The sequence below is a fragment of the Phocoena phocoena genome, chromosome 11, assembly GCF_963924675.1.
Source record: "Phocoena phocoena chromosome 11, mPhoPho1.1, whole genome shotgun sequence".
Classification (NCBI taxonomy): Eukaryota; Metazoa; Chordata; class Mammalia; order Artiodactyla; family Phocoenidae; genus Phocoena; species Phocoena phocoena.
In genome coordinates this window covers 64385083-64412443 of record NC_089229.1, presented here as the reverse complement: position 1 = coordinate 64412443, position 27361 = coordinate 64385083, and the positions used below count along the sequence as shown (strand labels likewise).

General features: G+C 40.0%; 1 protein-coding gene across 1 annotated transcript; it reads left to right on the top strand.

Moving 5' to 3' along the window:
• On the top strand, positions 1-26387 carry H1-7 (H1.7 linker histone). The gene is made up of 4 exons (XM_065888180.1): positions 1-89; positions 17730-17833; positions 21428-21573; positions 25497-26387. The coding sequence occupies exons 1-4, from the start codon at positions 1-3 to the stop codon at positions 26385-26387; spliced, it is 1230 nt and encodes a 409-aa protein (XP_065744252.1).
• Positions 26388-27361: the final 974 nt, after the last annotated feature.

Below are 27361 nucleotides of genomic sequence, written 5' to 3'. Positions count from 1 at the left end.
ATGTATAAAAGCCAGAAGACACAGCTAGAAAAGGAGTCAGAAGTTGTTGCTTCTGAGGAAGAAGACTTGGGGAAGCAAAGAGGAGCAGGGTAGTCACTATATTTACACTAAGTCTTTCAGTACTATCTGATAACTCTTTATACTTAGTGCGTGTATTATGTTAATCAAAATCAAAAGTAATATTTAAAATTCCTGGGTTCCAAGAGAGGCCATAATACCTGATTTTGGCCTATATATAAATTGGATATTCACTCTGAATACCCAGCTTGCTCTCCCCTTGTAAATGCCCACAGCTTACACTCCCCTCTTTATGTCCCAAAATGCACAAAGAAATCTCATGGACATAGAATATGGGTGGGCAAACTATACCCCTTAGGGAAAATCAGTCTGCCACCTTTTTTAGTATGACCTATGAGGTAAGAATGGCTTTTACAACTTTAAGCAGCTGAAAAAAATCAAAAGAAGAATATTTTATGACACATAAAATTATATGAAATTCATATTTCGGCGTTCACACTCACTTGTTTATTTTTTGTCCATGGCTTTTTTTTTTTTTTTTTTTTGCTACTAGTAGAGCTGAGTAGTTGTGACAGTGACTGTGGCCAGAAAAGTAAAGAATATTTGCTATCTGGCCCTCTACAGGAAAGGTTTGTATACCCATAACCTGGAAGCTTAGTATCACAGGATGGGTACACATAGGACCATCCTTCCTCTTTTAGCACCTTTCTGAAATCATATTCCAGAAATACATGCACATATAAGCGAACACACGCTCTAAACTATCAGAAAATCATCTCCTTTAGCTTCACTACTGAAGCTTTTTGTCAAATTTCATCACCGAAATTTCCTTGCAGTCCCCATTTCCCAGCACTATCATTTTGGAATCATTAACTTAGTCTGTCATCTTCTCAATTAACAGAGAAAAACTGAGGACCTGACTGTAAGAAAACTAGGGATGCCATATTCCAGTCTAGTATTACTGTCAGTAGGAAGAGAGGGAAACTAGGAAGGTGGATGATCCATAAAAGAAAGTAATTAGAAAAAAGCAATATTTTGATTTTTTTCATTACAAGAGGGTCTATCTCCCCAAAGGTACTACTACTAGCGACCCTAAGAAAATGAAAACCGAAATGTAGTTTTTTTGTCATTAATTTGAAATCTAGATCCACTCTCCATAAAATTGATTCTAGAAAGTTAGTTTGGTTGGTCCCAATCTGAATATGCTTCTCAGAAGGTGAGATTAAAAAGTTTTGGGTGGGGACAAAGGATAGAGGTCATAAACAGTTCTCTGTCCCATGAGTCCATATCGGGCTTAAACTTCTGAAACTTCCACTCACTTACCTAGGCCTTCCCTCTTCCTCTAATCTGGGATACAGATGTTGTGACTCTTCTTCAGGTTATGGTACAGTTTTCGCTACTGGGGAACTCAGTGATGCTAACTCCACCAAAAGAACTCTCTGATCCTATTTCTGGATTGTGACCTGAACACTATTCCTTGTTTGCTGTAGCATTCAGGATTGAGGCTTCTTGAAAAAAGTGGCCTGACTTTTGCATAGAATAAGAGAAGGGAAAACAGAAAATAAAGTCCTGTTTTCAGGGGTTGTTAAGGAGAATAAAGAAATTTCCAAAAACTTCTGGCCTAAAGCTTGAGCTAGGCAGGGTAATGAGAGTTAGCAGGACCTTCCAGTCACTACTCTACTTTGTTGCCCTCTAGTTTCATTCATACCTATCATGACCTCTGCTGTGCTTCAATATTTAATAACTTCAAGCAAAGAGACAAGTCAATACTGGGGGCTAATGGGCCTCAGGAGAGAATCACTAACCTCTTCTCTCAAAAGATTAGGGGCCCAAAAGAAATATAAATCTTCGTAACATGAAGGAAGGGTACTGGCCCAAACATAAACTCCTTCCTCTCTGTTCATTGTTTTCCTTTCTGGGAGAAAATTCTCAAAAACATTTACAAGTATTCTTCATACTGTATTTGTATGTGTCCTTACAGAAAACAAAGAGGCAATGAGCTCCCTTCCTTTTCTCCAACTCTGCCCTTCTAGTCCCACACCCCCCCTTAATATGAATACCCCATTTCATCTACTGTGTGAGCTCCCAGGACTCTTTCTGCAAGTTTTCTCTTATGTCATGGTCACAAATTCTTCACCACATCTTGGATGCTGGTACCGAACCCAGGACTAGATATTCTTGGGCAGAATTGTTCCTTGGTGTGGTTCTGACCTGAACTCAAGGCATAGCTGCCAGAATTGAGTCAGAACTAATCCAAAGAAGCTATGGCAGAAAATATTGGGGCCAAAAGAGATCCCACTTAGGCTGAACTTCTGATTCCATGTGGGCAATGTTCCTGAGTTTCACTGCAGGTACACTTCTGGCTCCAATGCCTGGCCCTAAAGGCATTATCTAGCTCAGAGAACAACTTCAGGCCAGCGGGAAGCCAGCTTCTTTTTTTTAAATTATTATTTTTTTTAATTAATTTTTTTGGAGTATAGTTTCTTTACAATGTTGTGTTAGTTTCTACTGTACAGCACAGTGAATCAGCTATACATATAAATGTATCCTCTCCTTTTTGGATTTCCTTCCCATTTAGGTCACCACATTGCATTAAGTAGAGCTCCCTGAGCTATACAGTGGGTTCTCATTAGTTATCTATTTTATACATAGTATCAACAGTGTATATATGTCAATCCCAATCTCCCAATTCATCCCACCCCCCTCCCACCGTGGTGTCCATACATTTGTTCTCTACTTGTATATCTCTACTTCTGCTTTGCAAATAAGTTCATCTGTACCATTTTCTAAATTCCACATACAAGCGATATTATATTTGTTTTTCTCTTTCTGTCTTATGTCACTCTGTATGACAGTCTCTACGTCTATCCACGTCTCTGCAAATGGCACTATTTCTTTCCTTTTTATGACGAGTAATATTCCATTGTATATATGTACCTCATCTTCTTTATCCATGCCTCTGTTGATGGACATTTAGGTTGCTTCCATGTCCTGGATATTGTAAATAGTGCTGCTATGAACATTGGGGTGCATGTGTCTTTTTGAATTATGGTTTTCTCTGGGTATATGCCCATTGCTGGGTCATATAGTAGTTCTATTTTTAGTTTTTGAAGGAATTTCCATACTATTCTCCATAGTGGCTGTATCAATTTACATTCCCACCAACAGTGCAAGAGGGTTCCCTTTTCTCCACACCCTCTCCAGCATTTATTGTTTGTAGATTTTTTTTAATGATGGCCATTCTAACCAGTGTGAGGTGATACCTCATTGTAGTTTTGATTTGTATTTCTCTAATAATTAGTGATGTTGAGCAGCTTTTCATGTGCCTCTTGGTCATCTGTATGTCTTCTTTGGAGAAATGTCCATTTTGGTCTTCTACCCATTTTTTGATTGGGTTGTTTGCTTTTTTAATATTGAGCTGTATGGGCTATTTGTATATTTTGTAGATTAATCCTTTGTCCGTTGCTTCATTTGCAAATATTTTCTCCCATTCTGAGGGTTGTCTTTTTGTCTTATTTATGGTTTCCTTTGCTATGCAAAAGCTTTTAAGTTTCATTAGGTCTCATTAGTTTATTTTTGGTTTTGTTTTCATTACTCTAGGAGGTGGGTCAAAAAGGATCTGCTGTGATTTATGTCAAAGAGTGTTCTGCCTATGTTTTCCTCTAAGAGTTTTATAGTGTCTGGTATTACATTTAGGTCTTTAATCCATTTTGAGTTTATTTTTGTGTATGGTGTTAGGTAGTGTTCTAATTTCATTCGTTTACATGTAGCTGTCCAGTTTTCCCAGCACCACTTATTGAAGATACTGTCTTTCCTCCATTGTATATCCTTGCCTCCTTTGTCACAGATTAGTTGACCATAGGTGCGTGTGTTTATCTCTGGGCTTTCTATCCTGTTCCATTGATCTATATTTCTGTTTTTGTGCCAATACCATACTGTCTTGATTACTGTCGCTTTGTAATATAGTCTGAAGTTAAGGAGACTGATTCCTCCAGCTCTGTTTTTCTTTCTCAAGATTGCTTTGGCTATCTGGGGTCTTTTGTGTTTCCATACAAATTGTAAAATTTTCTGTTCTAGTTGTGTGAAAATTGCCATTGGTAATTTGATAGGGATTGCATTGAATCTGTAGATTGCTTTGGGTAGTATATTCATTTTCACAATATTTATTCTTCCAATCCAAGAACATGGTATATCTCTCCATCTGTTTGTGTCACCTTTGATTTCTTTCATCAGTATCTTATAGTTTTCTGCATACAGGTCTTTGGCCAGGTGAAAAGAGATACAGACTTCAGAAGTGCAGCCCTGTGAATACAGGAACTATATGGAAATTAACTATATGGAAATTAAACACTATCTCAGTCTATGTGATAGCATTCCAAATTTCTGTTATACACTGTTCCCTCAGGGAGAAAGATCTTCTTCCAGGATTTCCTCTAAAAGCATTTTTTTGTGTACCCTGCTTTTCTAGTTCTTCAACTATAATTCATGGACATTTGGGGACCAGAGAGAAGCCAAGTTCAAAACCCTTGAAACCAGTGTGCCTTCTACCATGTGTTAGTGCTTTACTCTGATAAAAATCTCATTTGTGAGGTTTTTTTTCCAAGACTATCTACCACAGCCTTATGAAGTATTCGTATCCCCATTTAGTAGATGAGAAAACTCAGAGAAGTAACTTGATTATGTCAGATTTAATGATAGAGCTGCGATTTGAATCTAGGCTTTTCTAAGACCAAGGCCTCTATTCTTTCCATTTTCCATGTTGGGGGTCATCACTCAATTAGAAATTCAATTTCTAAAGTTATCTAGGAAAGAAAGAATGAAACCCTCTAAACCCATCATTTCAGAGGTTAGTTTAGAATTGATAAGAATCATTAGGAGAAGGAAGAGACATGAAATGGAAAGGATAATCTAGCTTAGGCCGGACTGTGTGATACAACTGAATATGTCCACTTTACCAATTTCATGTATCCCAAGTTCCTTGTCACTGGGGATTCAAACAGTTAATCCTCCTGTCCTGAAGCTCAAAGGAAGGGTAAGCTCTCTTTGTAGAGCCAAGCTACACAACATATTCCCTAGGAGCAGGAGGCTTCCATTTGTCTAGGCAGAAAACCCAGATTCTAACATTACCTTTCCCTAACACTGCCTGCCTGGCCTTTATGCACCCCCGGAGGTGTAAGAAGCTGATTTCCATACTTCATTGGCTCACTTAGAGCTAAATCATTGGAGGCAGAGCCCTGGGTACTAGTTTCAATGTTTTTGCTATACAGTGGTGGAACCCTGGGCGGGGCCTTTTATCTCTGTTTTCTCTTCTGTAAAATGAGAGAGCTGACCAAGACCTACTGTCAGTAGTCAAGCAATGGACAAGGGCAGATCCATGTAGCCTCTGACCCACACCATATATTGCTCCCTTCCAAGTTCCTAACCCATAATGGGTAATACTTTTATTCCCAGAGCCCTTTACCATGTTAGGGTACAAACAAACACCAATATCTACTAGCTTTTTTGTGCCAAGCACTGTGCTGAGCATCTTCACATATTTGGGGCTTTCCAATTGGCACTCTCATGGAGAAACAAAAACTAAACACATCCTCACTTCCACACCTAACGCTTGGGTGAACAAAATAAAAGTCCCAGTCAGATTCTGGAACACTCCGCAGTTCCAAGGCAAGAGACTTAAGGAGAGTAGGGCCTGTTCAGGAGGGTGAAATTTAGGAGGCTGTCAAATTCTACTCCAGATTGTCTATAGCTATCTTTCTACCTATTTCTTATTCATATGTGTCTCATTAATAAGGAGCACAACAGCCTTCTTCCTTCAGAGGCAAATGACCACGACAGCATCTTGAGGCTTAGCGGCTTCTCAGGCTCCACATCAGCCTCAGGATACAGGAAGCTCTGAGACTACATTTCCCAGAAACCACCGCTCCGCTTGTGGTCTCAGAACAGCTTTTTGAGGGGGCGCGCATGCTCTGACCATTAGCACCAGATTCTCCTCCGCCCCCTATCTCCCCCAACCCCGCGATTGGAGTATTGACAAGTTAGACCCACCCAGCCTTCAGAGTACCGGAAAGGGGTGAGCAACAAGACCCGAGCTTTTGGCTTTCACCCACTCCAGGCACCCAGTCTTTCTCCACCTCTTTTGGTAGTCCCGGGACCCCACATCATCCCTCTTTTCGATGCCCGTTGTCCTTTGAGGACGGGAGTCCGCTGCGTGCGTCCCCTCAGCCTTAAGACAAGAAGGAGAAACCAAAGCCCCACAAAAGGGGCTTTGGCGAATCTTCATGGAAATTTTTCCTGCAGCTTGCATAATTTTAGTTTTAAGTGTAGTAGGTGGGGAGAAAATTGTTAACAAGAATGAGATAAGCAGTCAATTTTTTATCCAATTGTAATGCACAAGTTCAGTTGCAGGCCTGAAAGGCCCGCCCCGTTACCAAGGCAACATAAATAGCCCAGGGACAAAAATTTCTCTTTTCTTTCATTCTCAGATCAACAAACACTGGTAGAGGCCCATCAAATAAGATCTGGCCCTTGTTCTCTAGGAGACGAAGTAAAGATGACAGTCAATCGATAAATATTTATTAAACTCCTATGTTGGCAACACATTAGACACGGAAGTAAAACAATAAATAAAGTGCTGCCCTTGCTCTCCTGCAAACTATTCTAAGACAGAAGCGATGATTGTTGTGATAGTGTGGTATGGGAACAAAAGGCAAAGACTCCTAACCCCGACCATTAAAATGGAGGGGGAGAGAGTCAAGGAAAGCCGTCCGGAGAAAGTGATGGATGTGAATTAAGTTCTGAAGTGACCTATATTTGTAAAGAACTTCAATCCTCATTATCTGTACACAAAATTAAAGTCCAAAAAAAAAATTGAAGTCCAGATGATTAAAGAGCTAAACATTAAAAAAAATAAAGTAGAAGTATTAAAAGAAAATATAGGATACTAATACTCTTTCTATGATCTAAGGCAGGGAAACAAGTCACAAAACTAAGAAGTCATCAAGGAGAAGACTGATAAAACTGACAACATAGAACATACTGTATAGTACAAGGAACTCTACTTAATACAATGTGGTGACCAAAATGGGAAGGAAATCCAAAAAAAAAGGGGATATATGTATAGCTGATTCATTTTGCTGTACAGTAGAAACTAACACAAGATTGTAAAGCAACTATGCTCCAATAAAAATTAATTTAAAAAACTGACAACATAAAATTAGAAACTTATCAATAACAGAAGATACCATAAACAAGGTTAAGAGACAAGAGACAGACAAGGAAAAAAATATCTGTGTCATGCACTAGAGCAATCAACATCCAGATGTTTGTGCCCACCAGCCAAAAGTACCAGGAAACACAACAGTAGGCAAGCAGAGTTGAGTCTAATACTTACTGCAGCAAGGAAGACTGCACACCATGGGCAACAAGGGAGACATTTCCGTAAGATGGGGTTAAGAGGGGATTGTTTTGTGATTTGGGCTTGTGTTACATTTGCGGAGAGTCTTTCAGAAATCGGGGCAATTCTATGATTGGATATCTTAATTTTTATCTGGGATGTGAGAGAAACCGAATGGAGCTGAAGCTGTAATTGGTAAAGCAGCAGCAGGCCCTCCTGTTCCCTGGGAGAAGGGGATGTTTGGTCACTTTTTGTGATTTGTACAGTGTTCTTGTTTTTATCTGTGCTCAGATAATTTCAGAACGGTTGTATTGTTGTCCTGCTCCATTGGAATCACAGAATAACCTTGTCTGACATTGGTTATTCTCTGTAGTTGTTTATATTAAGTAGGGAACGCCTGGGCCTAGGTACTAGTTGCAGGCTAGCTCCTCCTATCTGACACCTGTCATTTTTGTTTCTCGTAGAAGTCAGTAACAAAACAATAGACAACACAATAAAACATTAGGGAAGTATAAGAACAATAATTCACAAAAGAAAAAATAAAAATGAATAATTAAACACATGAAAAGATGCTCAACTGCACCAATAGGAAAATGCAAATTAAAACAGTAAAACACTGTTGGTGTTAATTTAAATTGGTCCAGGCTTTTTGGATGGCAATTTGACAATATCTACCAAAATATTATATGCAAGTACCTTTCAACCAGGAATTCCATTTCTTGAAATCTCTCCTAGAGAATTATATGCACATGTACACAAAGAGGAATATAAAAGGATATTTATTGTAGCATGTTTATAATAGTAAAAACTGGAAAACCTAAATAACTGGCAAAAAGGAATAATTCACAGTAGTTTAAGTTTGATCTTATTTAACTTTCTGTTATTTAATTAAAAAAAAACACTTGAAAGTCAATATTTATGGCTCTAAGTAGCAACATAGGAACACAATTATAACATTTAATAAGGAAAGCAGCACTCATACATCAGTATGATTCTATTTTTTAAAAAATTTCCAAAGAAAAAAAAAAGATTTAGGAAATACTCCTAAATACGAATAGTACATTTAGATGGCAGGGCTATGGGAAATTTTTTTTCTTTCTAATTTTCAGTATTTCCAAACTGTGATTAATTAGTATGCATTTCTTTTAGAAATGAATAAGAACATTTAAAAAATGTAGCAGCCTACAACACGTCAGCAAGTACTAATCCAGACTAGCTGGACTGGCTAAACGATTGTCAAAAAATAGTCCCTATGCAGAGAAGAGTTCACAAGGGAAAACAAGATTTTCCAAAAGTACCCAGACTCCATGACCCATTTTAAAATCTGGTTGCTCTTATGCACAGGTGCTGCCATGTTCCAAACTGATTTAGTGACCCTGGTGACATGTTAATACTGCTTTATAAAGCTTTTGTTATTTTTAATTACCAAGCATCAGGCCCTATTATTTTTATCACTGAGCCTTACCCAAATCCTTGGCTTTATTCCAATTCTGGGCTTTGCCAAATAGGGTCAAGGACTGGGTGAGTTTCAGGAATGAGGTTAGGGAAAAATGTGTAATATGACTAATAGGATATAAACCTATTCATGATAAAATATTTAAAACTGTTTCTATATGCTTAACTTTCACTGAAGCTTAATTTTCATATTTTCACTTCCTTCTGGAATATCTCCTTTTATTAACTCAATGCAAAATGCTCAAAACCAAATATATCATTTCCTCTCACCATGAGCCATTATTTAATAATTAACACAGAACTTGGAGAAGAATATGATCAAACTCCAGGCCTTTTAAAATTTTGACAAAAGTGTATCCCACGGTTGCAGATATCATCTGAGCTTATGCAAGTAATTCCACCATAAATAAGAAAAGAGTAGAAAATGTAACCAAGAAACAAGTCTAAGGAAGTCCAACTGGTAAAGAGGTATAAGAGCAGGGCTCACACATATTTCAGGGTTATGGTGTGGTAAGGGTCAGGCTCCAAGTGAAACTGCCACATAGACTTTGAAATGGTTTTATAGAGAGGGGTAAGAATAAGGGCTTCAGTGGGTTTGCTGAAGGAGTTCACTATATAACACTGTGATGGCAGGTTAAACTTGATGGTAGAAAGCTTATGAGCATAATCAAAAGTTTAGACCCAATTAAAAGATATAAGCAAAGTACAGCTGCTGTAATATGACTGGATCCAAACAGTATTATACCTACATTGCTGGTATAGCTCTAGAGAATGAGATGAATGGGCAATTTCATTTGGGTAAAAGGATATTCTCATATCCTTATGAGAATAATAATAGTGATAACAATAAATATAATAACCAACAGTTTTGAATGCTTAATATGTTGTAAGGCCATGATAAGTGCTTTACATTCAATCATTTAACCAATATTTATTGAGCACCTGGTATGTGCTAGTAGGCACTGTGCTAGTGAGAATAGGGTGGTTAACAACTTGGACAAGATTCTTGCTTTCACTGGGCTTATTTTCTAGTAGAGCTCATGAGTTATCTTACATAATCCTTCCAACAATGTCTCATAGGTATTATTAAACCTATTTTATAGATAAGGAAACCTGACGAACAGAGAAATTAAACAACTTTCTAAAAATCACAAAGCCAGAAAGTGTCAGAGTTGAGAAATAAACCTAGATGGCCTGACTCCAAGGTCACCTTAAAACATTTATGTTATGATCAGGGTTAATTAATCAAGGGTAATAAAATATTTCTATCTACATGTATATCAAGGAGTTCTTATACTGCTCAAAATGCAAAACTTTTGAGGGGAGAAGAAAGTTCCCAAAAGGAAAAATTTTTCTTAGGTCCAAGACCAATTAGAGAGCCCTCCAACACTTATTTGTGATAGCCTAAATTTTAGAGTTCAACAACAAGAGCAAAGCAAAACTACCTTTTATAATTTTTGAATTAGAAACATCAAATGAGGTTTTTATAAGTGAAATGTGGTGAGAAAAAAAAAAAAAACCTACCCTTAATATCCAGGAACCGATTTGATACAGCTAAGCTATGTTGTCCCGGACATAAACAATCTCACAAGAACATCCACTTCAGATAAGATTATTCAACAACCCCACAAAATACCAAATATTTCCCTGTCACCTAAATGAATGATTGCTTCTTCTTTACCATTATAGCTTTACCTTTGCTCTAGTTTCCTCTCCCTATAGATAAAATTTATTGATATATCCCATCATAGTGTTGTCCCTGCTTTTTGACACCACCAAATCTAGAATGTCTGCTTTCTTAGACTCTCCCCAAAATTATCAAAGTCAAAATCCCAGAATAAGTTTTTGCTAACATCCTCTTACTGAGACACCGCACAGCTTCCCATGGTGTGTGTTCTACCTTGCTACAATGAGTAAGATTCAACTAATTTAACTGCAGGTGTTCCTGTAGCTTTTGGCTGAAGAGCGTAGACAGCATAAATATAAAAGTAACTGGTGATAAATTCCACTAGACATGTATTGACCCTATATTATATGCAAGGTAATGTGTTAGGTTCTAGGAAGTATTTGTGCCAAGGAGCTTATAATCTACTGAGGGACAAAAGGAGCACACTAATGAGGCACAAAATGCTTGAATTTTAAGCAGAAGCAAAGGTTATATTATATTGAGGGAAATCAGAACAACTTCATGAAGAGGTATATTTTGAAACTGGTCTCAAAGTAGAGGAGAATTTATGATTTCCACATGTTGAAATGAGAAGAAGGATATTAAGAGCTAAGGTAAAAGACTTCCGTATTTGCTTTCTTAAATGATAACAACACTGTCTATAAAGCACTGAGCGCTCTAGAAATATTAGCCTTATTTATTCCTCAAAATATCTACATTTTGTAGATGAAATCGAGAGGGGTTAAGTCACTTCCCCAAGGTCACACAGCAAATAAGTGACAGAGCTATGATTCAAACCCAAGTCGGCCCAACTCCAAAGTCTATGCTCTTAAGCATTACAACAGTGCAAGCCAGGCTTTGTGGCTGAAGTTGTGCTCTGAATCTTTGAACTGGGCTCCAGATCCCAAGCAATGTGTTGATATAAACTGAATTTCATTTTTCTGAACTCCATTTTCACTTCTCATTCCTATTTCATCTCTGGGCCAAAGTAAAGAAACAGAGATATCTATGGAATTATCCTACAGACTCAAGCCTTGGTCAAGCCAATTATAATTGATGTAGTACAAGTTTCCATAACCTTATGTCAGCACTAAGCCTATAGGAAGCCAGACCTTCAGAGAATCATAGTATTAGGAAGAATAACCTTGAAAATCAAACATTTCTGGGATGTCAAGCCTGTGGTCTCCAAACCTGTAGGAATTCATAAACAATTTTCAATATTTCAAATGTTCTCATAGAAATCACATAGCTACCTAAGTCTGTGCATGCGAAATAAAACCTTGTTTTTTGGTTTTGACTGACATAGCAACTCAGGGTGGCAATCATGTTTATCTTATGCTAATCAGAAACAAAAATTTCTTTAATTAATAAGAAATAGAAAACAGTTTCTTAATAAATATGGTATGTACCTTACAAGACAGAATCTTTCAAAGCATGAGACCCAAGGAGGAAAAATAGTAACAAGTTAGGGTTCCTGATGGTCTCACTGCTGTAGTCAACCTGCCCATTTTGAGGATACCTAGGCTTGGAGAGGTGAAATAATTTGCCCAAAGCTACTCTCCTAGGAAACACAGTTCAGCAAAGGTATGTAAACAAATGTTTTTTACTGTGTTAAAATAACATAAAGTTTACCATCTTAACCATTTTTAAGTGTCCAGTTGAGTGGTATTATATATACATTCATTCACATTACTGTGCAGCCATCACCACCATCCAACCCCATAACTTTTTCATCTTGTAAAACTGAAACTCTATACCTATAAACAATAACTCCCCATTCTCCCCTTCCACTCACCCCTGGCAAACACCATTCTACTTTCTGTCTATGATTTTGACAACTCTAATAAGTACTTCAAATACGTGGAATCATATGGTATTTGTCTTTTTGTTACTGGCTTATTCCATTTAGCATAATGTCCTCAAGGTTCATCCATGTTGCAGCATACGTCAGAATTGCCTTCCTGTTTATGGGTGAAAAATATTCATTAGATATATATACCACATTTTGCTTATCCATTTATTATCAATGAACATTTGGATTGCTTCCATGTTTTAGCTATTATGAATAATGCTGCTATGAACACGGGTATACAAGTATCTCTTTGAGACCCTGCTTTCAATTCTTTTGGATATATACACAAAAGTGGAATTGCTGGATCATATGGTAATTCTATTTTTAATTTTTTGAAGAACAATACTGTTTTCCATAGCAGCTATACCATTTTATATTCCCACTAACAGAGCACAAGGGCTCCAATTTTTCCACATCACTTGTTTTCTGTTTGTTTGTTTGTTTTCAGCAGTAGCAATCCTAATGGGTGTGAGGCTGTATCTCATTGCAGTTTTGATTTGCATTTCCCCAATGCTTAGTGATGTTGACCATCTTTTCATGTGCTTATTGGCCATTCCTATATCGTCTATGAAGAAAAGTCTATTCAAGTCCTTTGCCCATTTTTGAATCAGGCTGTTTGCTTTTTTGTTGTTGAATTTTAGGAGTTCTCTGTATATTCTGGATATTAATCCTTTATCAGATATACGATTTGAAAATATTTTGTCCCATTCCGTAGGTTGCCTTTTTACTCTGTGGATAGTGGTTTATTTTTTTTTTTTTTTGCGGTACGCGGGCTTCTCACTGTTGTGGCCTCTCCCTTTGCGGAGCACAGGCTCCGGACGCGCAGGCTCAGCGGCCACGGCTCACGGGCCCAGCCGCTCCGCGGCACGTGGGATCTTCCCGGACTGGGGCACGAACCCGTGTCCCCTGCATCGGCAGGCGGACTCTCAACCACTGCGCCACCAGGGAAGCCCTGGATAGTGGTTTTTGATGTACAAATTAAAAAAATTTTTTGTAAGTCCAATTTGTCTATTTTTTCTTTTGTTACATGCCTTTGGTGTCATATCCAATAAATCATTACCAAGTCCAATGTTGTGAAGCTTTGGTCCTATGTTTTCTTCTAAGAGTTTTATTATTTTAGGTCTTACATCTGGGTCCTTGATCCATTTTGAATTAATTTTTGTATATGGTATTAGGTAAAGGTCCACCTTCATTCTTTTGCATGTAGATATACAGTTTTACCGGCACTATTTGTTTAAAGACTATCCTTCTCTAGTCAATGATCTTGGCACCCTTATCAAAAATCATTTGACTGGGGCTTCCCTGGTGGCGCAGTGGCTGAGAGTCCGCCTGCCGATGCAGGGGACACGGGTTCGTGCCCCGGTCCGGGAGGATCCCACATGCCGCGGAGCGGCTGGGCCCGTGAGCCGTGGCCGCTGAGCCTGCGCGTCCGCAGCCTGTGCTCCGCAACGGGAAAGGCCACAACAGTGAGAGGCCCATGTACCGCAAAAAAAAAAAAAAAATCATTTGACTGTGTATGGGAGGGTTTATTTCTGGGCTTTCTATTCTGTCCCAGTAGTGTATATGCCTGTCTTTATCTGCACAGGTATTTTAAACCATAGGGCAATAGTGTTCTGTGACTGCTTATTCTTTAGATCAGAGAAGAATGTGAAGCTGGTGGCTGGCCTGAAGGTGGAGAGGTGTGTTTTTTGTAAACTTCAGTAGCCTTCTCTGAGAATGAATAATATCAGTCATTATGTTCAGTCAGGTTTCTTCTGCTGTTAGAGAAATATTAACCCCTATCTGTTACATTTTGTTTGTTTTGGTTTTTTTTCGGTACGCGGGCCTCTCACTGCCGTGGCCTCTCCCGTTGCGGAGCACAGGCTCCGGATGCGCAGGCTCAGCGGCCATGGCTCACGGGCCCAGCCGCTCTGCGGCATGTGGGATCTTTCCAGACCGGGGCACGAACCCGTGTCCCCCGCATCGGCAGGCGGACCCTCAACCACTGCGCCACCAGGGAAGCCCTCTGTTACAGTTTTTATAAGAATTTCATGTAAAATAAACCACTCATTTAGTAGAATGCCTGAAATTCAATAAATTTTACCAATTAGATATGCTAGACAAGTAGTTCTCAAAATGTGGTTCCCAGATCAGCAACAGCATCAGCTGGGAATTTATTAAAAATGCAAATTATTAGGACATAAAGATGGCTAACAGGTACAGAAAAAATGCCCAACATCACTAATCATCAGGGAAATACAACTCAAAACCACAATGAGCTATCACCTCACACCTGTCAGAGTGACTATTACCAAAAACACAAGAAATAATGAGTATTGGCAAGGACATGGAGAAAAGGGAACCCTCGTGCACTGCTGTTGGTATTGTAAATTGGTGCAGCCACTATGGAAAACAGTATGGAGGTTCCTCAAAAATTAAAACTAGAACTACCGTATGTTCCAGCAATACCACTCCTAGAAATTAATCTGAAGAAAACAAAAACACTAATTAGAAAAGATATATGCACCTCTAATTTCATCACAGCTTTATTTACAATAGCCAAGATATGGAAGCAACCTAAGTGCCCATCAACAGGTGAATGGATAAAGAAGATTAGGTATGTACATGTGTACACACACACACACACACACACACAATAGCATATTACTCAGCCTTTTATGGCTGAGTAATGAAATGAAATCTTGCCATTTGCGACAACAAGCATGGATGTGGAAGGTATTATGCTCAGACAGAGAAAGATAAACACCATATGAGCTCACTTATCTGTGGAATCTAAAAAAAAAGCACAAGCTCATAGATACAGAGAACAGACTGGTGGCTGCCAGAAGTGGGGGGTGCGGGTGGGTGAAATAAGTGAAGGGGGTCAAAATGTGCAAATTTCCAGTTATAAAATAGCTAAGTCATGGGGTTGTAATGTACAGCATGGTGACTAGAGTTAATTATACTGCATTGCATATTTGAAAGTTGCTAAGAGTAGATCTTAAAAGTTCTCATTATAAGAAAAACAATTTTGTAACTATATATATAGATGGTAACTAGACAATATATACAAATATAGAATCACTATGTTGTACACCTGAAACTCATATAATGCTATATGTTAATTATATAAAAACAAACAAAATGCAAATTCTTGGGCCTAACCCTAAATGTACTAAACCAGACACTTCTGGAGTAGGACCCAGCAATGTTTTTTTAACAGGCTCTTCAAGTGATTCTAATATGTATAATTTGAGAATTAGTTCCCAGCATGACAAAAAAACCGAAATTCTCCTGAAGATATATTTACAAGTATCTTGTTTATCATTTATACATTCTCAAAGGCATAAACTAGCAGTAATACTGGGAGTTAATTTTAATAACACTGCTTGTCAAAACTTGCTGATGGGCAGGAGAATGAGAAAAAGAAAGCCTGAGTGCTCAAGGCCACTACAAGCACGCTAGATGGAGAGCCTGTAGTGGGAAAGAACATCAAAAGGCGAGGAAACGCAGGAAGGGAAAGGGTATTTTCGTTAATTATTCAGAAATCTCTAAGCGCTGGGGAAAGGCCGTCTCCTGGCTCTGCCCACGCCATTCATTCTGACTAAATGCCTTGTTTCCTTTTCTCTGCCCAGCCTAGTCCTTTGATAAGCAACTCTTCCTCACCTCAGGAGTCTCCTGAGCGGTCCACTTGGCCAGCGTGTTCCTCTCCCCGGCCTAGCGAAGTAACCTTTGTTCTCTGCGTTCCTTTTGCTCTTTGGCCTTACCCTAACAGAGACTTTTCACGCCTTAACTGTTTGTCTTTTTTTTGCTCCGGGTATCCCTCTCGGCACGTGCTCTTCGCCAGCGGTTACCAATTCCCTTCACAATTCCCGTTCTAGGCTCTGAGGAGCCTCCTACCTCGGGGCAAAGGGTGGGAACACAGCAGGGGCGGGGCCAGGGGAAAGCTGCTCTCATTGGCCAACGTTTGCTTCCCTGCCCCCCCCCCACCTCTGGGGAGGGGGGGTTCCTGGGAGGGGAAGCACTGCCCTAATTACTGGACTTCACTGCTATTGGGCTCGTGGTTTCCCGGTCCTCAAGGCACTGGGTTACCTTCCTCTGTGGGCGGGGCAGCTCTGGGAGGTTCTACCCTCTCTCTGAAGGAGGTTTTCTGGAAACCATCGATTTAATGTGGATTACTCTGAGCTCCTGAGGGCCCCGCAACCGCCCTGGCAAGCCTTCTGCCTACATCACTCACAGGACTTCCTGTTGTGACTCCTCACTTCTGGAGGTGAGAAAGATTAAGAATTTTTGAAACCGGGTTTTAGAAGACCCGTTAATGGAGGTTTCCTGACGGTTTTTTGATGTTCTTTCCCACTACAGGGTCTCCATTTAGCGTGCTTGTAGTGGCCTTGAGCACTCACGCTTTCTCTTTACCTCATTCTCCTGCCCATCAGCAAGTTTTGACAAGTAGTGTTATTAAAATTAACTCCCAGTGTTACTGCTAGTTTATGCCTTTGAGAATGTATAAATGATAAACACACTGTGGAAGGAATGGAAGAGGCAGATGGAGATTCATTATGTAATCAGTGCGGGTAAAGCGAACAGGAGGAAGATTCGCTTTTTTGAGAAAATTTCTCAAATTTTCTTTGAGAAAATTTTCCTGTCTTTTATGGATTGAAAACCCTTACATCTTTGTGACCACGGGAGGAGCAGTCCTCCTTGGAATCTTAATTTATTTGGGCATTCTTTCCCTGTCCTTAATTTTCTCTTTCTAAAAAAGGCCTACCGTAACTTCTTCAGAGTAGATGCTTTCACTTTTAAGGCTCCTTTAGGAATACTCTTATTTATTTATCTATTTTTATAAATTTATTTTTTATTTTTATTTTTGTCTGCATTAGGTCCTCGTTGCTGCACACAGGCTTTCTCTGGTTGCGGCAAGCAGGGGCTACTCTTCGTTGCGGTGCGCGGGCTTCTCATTGCGGTGGCTTCTCTTGTTGCGGAGCACGGGCTCTAGGCGTGCGGGCTTCAGTAGTTGTGACACGTGGGCTCAGTAGTTGTGGCATGCGAGCTGTAGAGCGCAGGCTCAGTAGTTGTGGCGCACAGGCTTAGTTGCTCTGCAGCATGTGGGATCTTCCTGGACCAGGGCTCGAACCTGTGTCACCTGTACTGGCAGGCGGATTCTTAACCACTGCGCCACCAGGGAAGCCCCTATTTATTTATTTATCTGTAGCACTTTTTGTATATTCCACATTCTTAATAATGCACCTATATGAATCAGAAAAATAGGATATAAATATTATTTGAAAAGAAAAATAACTGTTGAAGTTCAGAGGCTGCAGACAGGGCAGAATTAGTTTATCTAACATATTGTTTCAATTTTTTAGGACTCAAGGTGCCTTCTTCAACCTTATCCAGCTACAGGCACAAAGAGACTTGGTACTGTATCTTAAGGATCTTAAGGCAACTGAATCCTGGCGAAAGGACACAGGTGAGGAACATATGAAGAATGGCTAGATAAAAGCAACTAGTAGATTAGGAAAAAGGAGCAGCTGTATCTGAAAGTTCTTAAAGTGCCGAAATAATAGTTCTCAGCAGACTAGGTATTTTATCTGTAGTCTGGTCCTTTTCTTCTGGAAAGTCATATTTTAGAATTCTGATATATGAAATGAATGTGATTTTACCCTCTTTTGGATAATTAAGGCCTTTGGATACTAATCTTGAAACCTAATTTTTTTTGCTAATGTTTAAACATACTTTATTGACAGAGACCCTAGAGGCTTTTTCCCTATTGGTTTTAAAAATAGTTAAAAAATAAGTTTAAACCATAACTTTTATTCTTTTGATGGTTGAAGGAGGAAGCATGTAAGAAAGTGGGACAGGAACTATGAAAGGGAATGTTTCCCAAGCATCCAATAAGGGAAATTGGAAATGAGTGGCAAAGAAGGAGTATCTCGGTTTTCCTGAAATCTATGAAAGGTGGAATCTGATAGGCCAACAGGAATCCAGTGTAAGAGGAAAAGCTTGCCAAGTATTTTATATATGAAAACTTTGGGTTGATTTCAAGTTGGAGTTATCCTTGAGTGTTGGACCATCATATCTGTTGTTTTAGAAGAGCAGTGTAGTTGTTGAAGGACAAAACTACTTCTGGTGGTGATGAGGGTGGGGATTGAAATATGTGGGATTTGTTTCCAACATGTGCTGTTTTGTGTCAGTTTATGCTAGATAAATGATTCTCTAGCACATAATATGAATAGTAGAATTCTATGTTTTTTTTTTTTGAATTCTATGTTTTTAATAGTATAACTTCTGAATCAGTTTAAGTGCTTTGTAAAGTTAGTTCTTTAATCTGTTAAGTTTGTAGCCATCTTGCAGTTGTAGTATTGGTAGATAATCCAGATTTCTAGCCTAGGTCCACAGGTCCATGTATTTATTTCTTTTAGTATTTGTAGAGAAGATTGCACCTCTTTTTGGCATATTTTTGTATATTAGTGTCAAAGGAGACTTTTTTGTATAATACTTAGCTGTAAAAATAATTTCAGAACTCTCATATATATTGATATAGAGAATTTGTCCCCAAGAGGCAGGGGGTGGTATGAGGCAAGACCATGCGTGAGCTTCCAGCCTTCCAGCTCATGCTTAATTGTCCCATACAATTTCACTTACCAGACACAAACTCAAAAATAAAGTTATTAAGAATTTTAAGATAGCAACCTCAGTATTAAACTTCATGCGTGAAGCCCTGTGTGACTGCACTAGTCACATGCCCAAGAACCTGGCCCTGCTAATTACATTAAAGATATTTTCTCCAGTGTAAAAGATGAGGGATACACAATCCTTATGTATTCCTGTTTTGTTATTTATCTTGTGCAAAATAGAAGGCTCATTCACACTGATGACATTCAAAGTGTTTCTCCATGGTGTAACTGCTCATCCATTATCTAAGGATAGAGAAATTGCCCCCTACTCATTGGTAACATTCATAAGATTTCTGTCCAGTGTGAATTCTCTTAGGTTGTCTAAGGGATGAAAGATCAATAAGTGCTTTTCTTTTTTTTTTTTTAAACATCTTTATTGGGGTATAATTGCTTTACAATGGTGTGTTAGTTTCTGCTTTATAACAAAGTGAATCAGCTATACATATACATATGTTCCCATATGTCTTCCCTCTTGCGTCTCCCTCCCTCCCACTCTCCCCATCAATAAGTGCTTTTCAACACACATTGCATTCATAGGAATTCTCCCCACTGAGTACTCTCTTATGCACAGTGAGCAAAGAACTTCAGTGGAAGGATTTTCTGTACTGATTACATTCATAGGACTTTTCTCTGATGTGGTTTGTCATGTTTCCTAGGGGATGAAGTAGCACTGAAGGCTTTCCCACAGTCAGTGAATTCCATTTTGTGCTCTGTTGTACACAGTAAGGGAAAAGCTACTCCTGAAGGATTTTTCATATTGATTACAAACATAGGGTTTTCTCCGGTGTGAGTTCTCATGAGTGCTTCCTGAAGATTGTTCCACAATCATGGCATTCATAGAGTTTCTCACCAGTCTTATGTGTGCAGTGCAGGTAGAATTTACACTGAAAGCCTTTCCATATCAATTACATTTATAGGGATTGTCCCCAGTATGAATTCTCGTGCCCTCCAGGGACAGATCTAATGCTAAAGACTCAAAAACACTACTTATGTTCATAGTGTTCTATTCTAGTGTGAATTCTCATATGTATCCAAAGAGATGAGTGATAACCAAAGGCCTTCCAATAGTTCTTACACTCTTAGGGTTTCTCTTCATTATGTATTCCCATATGCATAGAAAGTTAAGAGTAGTACTGAAACATCTTCCACATTAATTACATTCACAGCATTTCTCACCAGTAGGAATTTTCTTGTGTTGAGTAGAGGAGGAAAAACCCTTTCTTCCTGCAGTATCTCTCCAGTGCCCTCTACTGACGAGGCTTAACATCATGTCAGCTGGAAAAGGAAAAATATTTAAAAGGCCCAGATCCATTTTCACATATCTGGCAATAAAGGGTGAATTTGGTGGAGAGGCAATAAACTGGTAACTGGAATAGCTAGTATGGTAGAAATTATGGTAGGAAAAGGAGAATATGTATTGCTTGTTCAAAGCTTTGATTAGTGAGATGATATAAGAAAAGAGAGATGGTGCTGCAATTTCTCTTCCCTAGGTGGAAGAGGAAAATTTGAGATCCTTGTTGGGTTTATTTGTGAGGTGTGGAGAATTCTCATTCTGAAATTTTTCTTTTATACACCATTTACCTTCTCATCTGTAAATGTGAATAATATTATCCACTTTTCAGTGTTGTTGAAAGAATCAGTGATAATTTATAACTAATTATAATGCCTGGTCCATAGGCCTTCAATAAATAGTAGCTCTTCTTCCCTAGATGGATCAAAGGCTGACAAAAGTCCATGGGAGAGTAGTTGTGTTAAAATTTAAAAATGGGTATGATTTTCCCAGGAAATGGAGAATTGTTTTTTTTGTTTGTTTGTTTTGTGGTACACGGGTCTCTCACTGTTGTGGCCTCTCCCGTTGCGGAGCACAGGCTCGGGACGCGCAGGCTCAGTGGCCATGGCTCACGGTCCCAGCCGCTCCGAGCGGCATGTGGGATCTTCCCAGACCGGGGCATGAACCCATGTCCCCTGCATCGGCAGGCGGACTCTCAACCACTGCGCCACCAGGGAAGCCCGAGAATTGTTTTTTGAATTGAAATATTTAGAACTGGAATTTTGAAGAAAAAATTGGGGGAAGTTAATGCAGTATAATACAAGAATGTGTATTGTTAAATGGGAATGCAAATAAAGCCTGCTTTTGGCTGTATTCTTTAGCATGGACATTTATTTACATGATTACTCAATTTGGTGGAAAGGAATTTTTAATAAGTGAATTCAATTTTGTGGAACTTTAGGTGTTTAGAGATTAGGATAGAAATAAAGTTCTTCATGGTGGGATTGGTATATCAAATTGGGCATGTAGGTATGAGATGTTTTAATTCTCGCACTATAGGAGTTAACATATACATGGTAAATGATTGCTACTTTGCAAATTTCTGTTTCTGCTTCAGCTTCATTTGTACAATATTCTGGGAATTTGAAAAGGTGTGGATGGCTGGGAATTACGATAACAGAATTGAATGATCCCCAGGATGTAGTGTTATTGGGGGGCTGCAGTATGACTGTGTCTTACGATTTCCCAAGCCTCATGTTGAAAGTATAAATCCTCAGAGAAATGGGTTTTCAGCTTGAGATGTAACTGACTGTAGTAGAACAGTTCTTAGATGTCCCATATTTTAGACTCATGGAAAGACTTAACTATTAATAAGCCTTGGTTGAAAGGCTTAATTTGTATAGCATATCTTTGTTTGGGTTAGATTTCAGTAATACCAAAGCCCATATTTCTTTCTTGCTGTCATTTTTTGGGGGGATATAGATTTTATGTATGTGGGGATGGGTATGCTTAGAGCTTCTCGGGAGGGGTTAGGGAGACCAGATCTTCATATCTGCAGGCTAATTGCTGAGAGGTTTGCCTGGTCCTCCAGTAAGATCACCTGGATCTAGATTCTCTGTACTCACTTCTGAACAGTTGGGCTGAGGATTAAAATGATGAATGTCCAATTGCCAGACTGTCTCCATGCTTTTAAGGAATCTTGATATTTTATCTTTGCATTCCTTTTTGTGAAACCACTTTAGTCCTCCCGAAAGCCATGAGTGGACTAGTGGGCTTATTTGCTCAGATAACTGTTGTGGGGTTATTTGCATTAAAGTGGAAGGCACAATAGTTCAGGAGAGGAAAAGGGTTTTAGAATATAAAACAAAATGAGATGGCAAGTTACTTTTGCAAAAAAAGAGCTAGCAGTTTAAGGTCAGTTGTAATAGATTGTTGAACAGGTTTCTGTCATTCAGTTTGGGGGGAGATAAATCAAATCAGTGCAAGATAACTGAGTCAGAAAGACCTAGCCCCTGGGAACCCCAGGCCTGTGGATCAGGGAAGGGCAGTGAGATATAGATTGAGGTTAGATCAGAGTGTGCTACTAAATTTTGCTGTGCTCTGACATGGAGTTATCCTTGGTAACGTTAGAGTTATATAACTCTGTATGAGGGAATGAGATTAATAAAACCTTGATGTTCTTAGAATTTAGTATAGTAATTAAAGGTTGCTTATTGTCTAAGTCAACGAAGATACTCTATAGACACCTCATAGAGGCATGACTACCCTAGAGGAAGGGTCTTGTTTCCAACCAAGGACAAAACGATCTTGCTCTGGAACTTGAAGCAGAAGGATTACGACCAGACATTATTCCCAAGTATGCTTTTTCCTCTCCCCCCACCCCCTGCCACCTCCAGCCCCCAGGACTTCCAGAAATTAAGAGCTATTGCTCTTTGTCACAACAGGGTGGTGCTGTCCTCTCTAGGTGATAACTTCTAGTTTGTAATCATAGACTATTAAAATTGGAAGGGATAGTTCAGTCTTATATTTCTGCAGCTGGGGTTGGTAATTCCTGATTGGGGGTATGATGTTGGTTTGCACTGACTGTTTTCCTGAAGAAATCATTTTTTCCTGAAGTATCTTTTCCTTTTGGGGTGTCAGATAATGGGGGCTAGCAAGTAGATTTATTCTAAAGAGGGAGGGATTGGTGCTATGGAAAATGTCAACTGGCTTTCTTGCCCTCTGAACCAGCTGAGTGGTGGTGGGGCATTTGTTTCCTACCTCCCATTTATGGTTATTCCTCTATTACTTACAGCACATTTATACAGAAATCTATGTGAAATGAATGGTTATATATAAATCAAAATGTTTGCTCTTTTTTGCCATAGGTGTTTTTGATATTTTTTTCATGTATTTCTTTTCCTTTGATTTCAACCTCTCCCAAAGGTTTCCAGTTGGCCTCCTTTCTAATCACAGGGGTATCAATAAACATGGTTGTTTGATCTGGTTCTTGTCTTTCTTTTGTGATGATACCATTATGTGCAGCCAACCTGTTTTTACCTGGAGTCAGCTGATTTGAAGGTCAGACTTCATTGACTTTCCTCCTGTTCTCAAAGCAAACACTTTTGTTTCTTTTTTTCTCTGGTGGTTGCCCCATCCTGTGACCACTGGCCTATGCAACCATGAAGAATAGCCACAAATGGGAGAAATCAGCACCATGTGGTTCTGCCTCTCCATCTGGCAACTCTTCCTTGATGCACTGTCCCTGTGCTGGTGTGTTAGCCCCTGCCCCTGGAGATCCTCAGCGTGACAGTACTCTGCCCTGATTAAAAGATTGGGAGAAGGTACAGTGAGTGCTTATGGATACTCTTGATTCTGCGCTGTGATTATAAACTTCCCTCTAGTCTACAATGGAGATGTATAAGGGGGTGGGGAGGGTCAACCTTGGAGAAAAGGAAACCTAGCATAGTAGTTTTAAGAGCTCAGGCCTTAGAATTAAGTAGACTTAGGTTTAAATCCAAACTCTACCATGTACTACTGTGTGACCACTGACATCTGTGTCATTATTATTGTATCTGTCCGTCACACCTTGGCCCTAACCCACCTTTCCAGCCTCATCTCCTGCCACTTCCCTTCTCATTGTCTACTCTCCCCCACCCCCCAACACTTGTGTTTTAACCAGGAACTACCTGGGAGCTTGTTGGAAAGGTAAAATCTCTGGATCCATCCCAGATCTAATGTATTGGAGTCTGCACTTCATGAAGTAAGTGCACATTCAAGTTTAAGAAGCACTGGTCTAAGCAACTTCCTGGAACTTTGATTCCTGGAAGAAACAATGCCACAGTCTAGCCTATGACTGCAGATTATATGTGAATGTTCTCTGGGAGAGTATGATATGCTTTGCAACTTGAGGTATTCTTTGAATTATTCCCAGCTAAACTGTGTCCAAAATAAGAGGTCCTCACCAGCAAGGAACTTAAGCAGACTCAATCAAATGCCTGCTATATATAATGAAGGATAGTGTTAGGTACAGCATGGGGCATAGAAATTCAAAGACTGTCTGACTCTCAGGGACCTTTTTATTTAGTTGGAAAGACATTAACATTCAGAGTAAAATAATTTTATGCTAATTTTATGCTTTATATTTGAGTAGCCCTTTTTTATCTACCATCACCTCTTTTGAATCTTTGCAATAATTCTGTGATATTGGTAGGAAGGGATTATTAAGCCTTTTTATTTTATTTTTTTAGATAAACAAATAGGATTCAAGAATATTAAGGGATTATTAATGTCATATGGCTATTAAAGAGCTAGGATATGTATCCATATTTTCCAGCTCCAGGTCCAGGTTTTTTTATTTTTTAAATATTGTGCCACATTGTACCATCTAATACCAAATTAATTTAAAATAAAGAAAAAACAGTATAGGATTGCAGAAGTAATTGTGGGAGTTAAAAGGAGAGAAATTATTTGACTGAAAGAGTCTGAGGAGGCTTCAGTGAAGGAAGCACTTAGTAGGACTTTGAAAGATGAGCAGGATTTATCTGGACAGGGAAGGGATAGGCAGTCAGGACAAGAAGCAGAAAAGCACAAAGTCTGTTCAGAGAATAATGATTAGACCAATGTTCTTAGGCTATTTGGAGTCTGGATTGTTCCAATCCAATTGAATGAAGCATCTGAACTTCCTAGGTGTGGGGATTATGTTTAGGATAGAGGGACCACAGTGGGTTCTTCCTTTGTTTCATACTCTTGCAAAAAATCGACCGTGCAGAGAGTCAGGGAGATATGACTGCATATATCTATCTGGTGGGACCTAAAAGTGGGAGTTTCTCGGCCGGGTTGTGTTTTATAGACTACTACACCTACTTTCTAAAGGCATCGTATTACTTGTGGATGGTTGGGAGCAACTTCTCTCACTTTGGAGAATGTGGGTAGATGGCGTGCAGGACCACAGGAAAAATAGTGACCTTCAGAAAGCGGCTGAGATCAAGATCAATGAGAAGTATGAACATAAGAGCAGGAAACAAAACCCTGGACATTATGGTGATTCTTTAGGTCTGCATAGGCTCTGAAAATCCGGATTGGTTTAGACCTAGAAGGAAGTGGCGTCTGATTGGCTATTCAAAGTGAGAAAGACCCGCTACCTGGGTGGAATCTGCCGCCCTCTTACTAGGACGTGACTTACTTGCCTTTGTGACGTGGCCCAGCCAGCCTCAGCCTTAGCTCACACCTTGGTGAGTGAGGTCCAAAGCCAGCGGCCCCGCGGAAGTGGGAGCGGGGCCATGGCTGAGGGGGCCGAGACCACGGGCGAATCCCAAGGTGCTGATGTTAAAACCCAGCAGACCACGGAAAACGTCCTCGGGGGACCGCCGAGGCGGGGCCCGCTCTCCGTGCTCAAAGTGTCCCAGCTGTTGCTCCAAGCCATCGCTGCACACAAAGGGCTGACTCTGGCAGCTCTCAAAAAGGTGCTCAGAAATGCCGGCTACAGAGTGCGCAGGAACTACGGCCACCACTTGCACGAAGGGTCCAGGTCTCGTGTGAAGGGCACCCTCCTCCGGATCAGCGGCAGCGACGCCGCCGGCTGCTTCAGGGTCTGGAAGATTATGAAGTCGAAGAGAAAGCCGGGACGCCAGAGTTTGGAGGAGGGTGTCCGCTCGCCCAGGAGAAGCCCTCTCTGGACGCAAAGCCCACGCAGGCGCTGCGGGAGACGCAGGGCGGCCAAGAAGGCCCAGGAAGTGTGGAGACAGAGCTTGAGGGCAGACATGAGGATGAGGAGGATAAGGCCAAGGGCCAGGGAACCGGTGAGTTCCAGAGCCAAGGAGGAAGGGAGGGCCAAGGCAGTGGACAAGGGGAGAGGACGGACCGAGGAGGAAGACATCAGGCCCAGGACCCCAGACGAGAAGAGGCCACGCTCGAAGCCCAGGGAAGCGAAGAAACAGGCCCCGGAGAAGCCGGTGAAATGTACCATCCAGAAGCCAACCTCCGTTAAAACCGACAGGGCTTCGAATAGGCAGGGGAGGACTCATGACCCAAGGGCTGCTCGCACAAAGACTTCCTTTAAATCTGAAGGTCCTCAGAATGCAGCCAGGAATCCATAGTGCGGGAGCAACTTCCCTTCCTCTGGGCACAGATGCCTTTCCCCACAGGCTCCAATGAGAGCAGCTCCACACTCACTGAAATGGGCAAAACTATTTACAAGACCTTTCCACCACATTGTGTCTGTTTCCTCTCTGCCACACCTGGAAGGGAAAGGGTGGGTATTGAGGTGAGACCTGTAGCAGAAGCATGACGGGTGAAGAGAGAAAAAGGAGTTGAGATTCGGTTCCTGTTGCAGGAGCCAAGAAAATGCCTTTCAGAAGGAAAGAAAACAGGTAGAAGAAAGCCAGCAACTTCATGGGATTAGACGAAGTGTTGAATTAATGTTAGATACCCTAGTAAATACATATTGAGTTCTGGGGGGACGGGCATGTAAGGAGAGAAGTGTGGGCATCACTGGGGCAAGAGAAGAACAGACAGCCTTTAGGCTAAGTGGTCCCACTGATCCAAAGTGTTCTTACCTGAAATTCCTTTTAGGAAAAAATCCCTTCTCCCAAAATTGATTGTAATGGGTTTGTAGTTTTTGCCCTGATTTGATAATTGTTTTAACTTAGAAAATATGTCTCATATGTTAATCCTTAGTTAAGTAACTGTGTGTGAAAGCTAGCACAAGGCTTGACACATGGTAGGTGCTTATCACAGAGAGTTAAATATGAGTATAACTAATTTGTGATGGAGTGATAATGTGCTACAGCAGAAAACTACACTGGATCAGTACTTAATGAGACCAGGATTCTAGTCAGAGTTCTGCCACTCTGACCTTAGCTGAGTTATTCACTTAATCATTCATGGTCTTGGTTTCCTTCTCTGTAAAAAAAAGTTGGAATTGGACTAGGATTATTTTAGGTGATATTGAGTGTCAGTAAAATGATAAGAGGGACTTAGACATCATGGTATATGCTTTGATTGACAAAATTCATTAAGGGAATTATCAACTGGGAAAGTAATAGCTCCTAGAGAGGAAACTATTAAGATA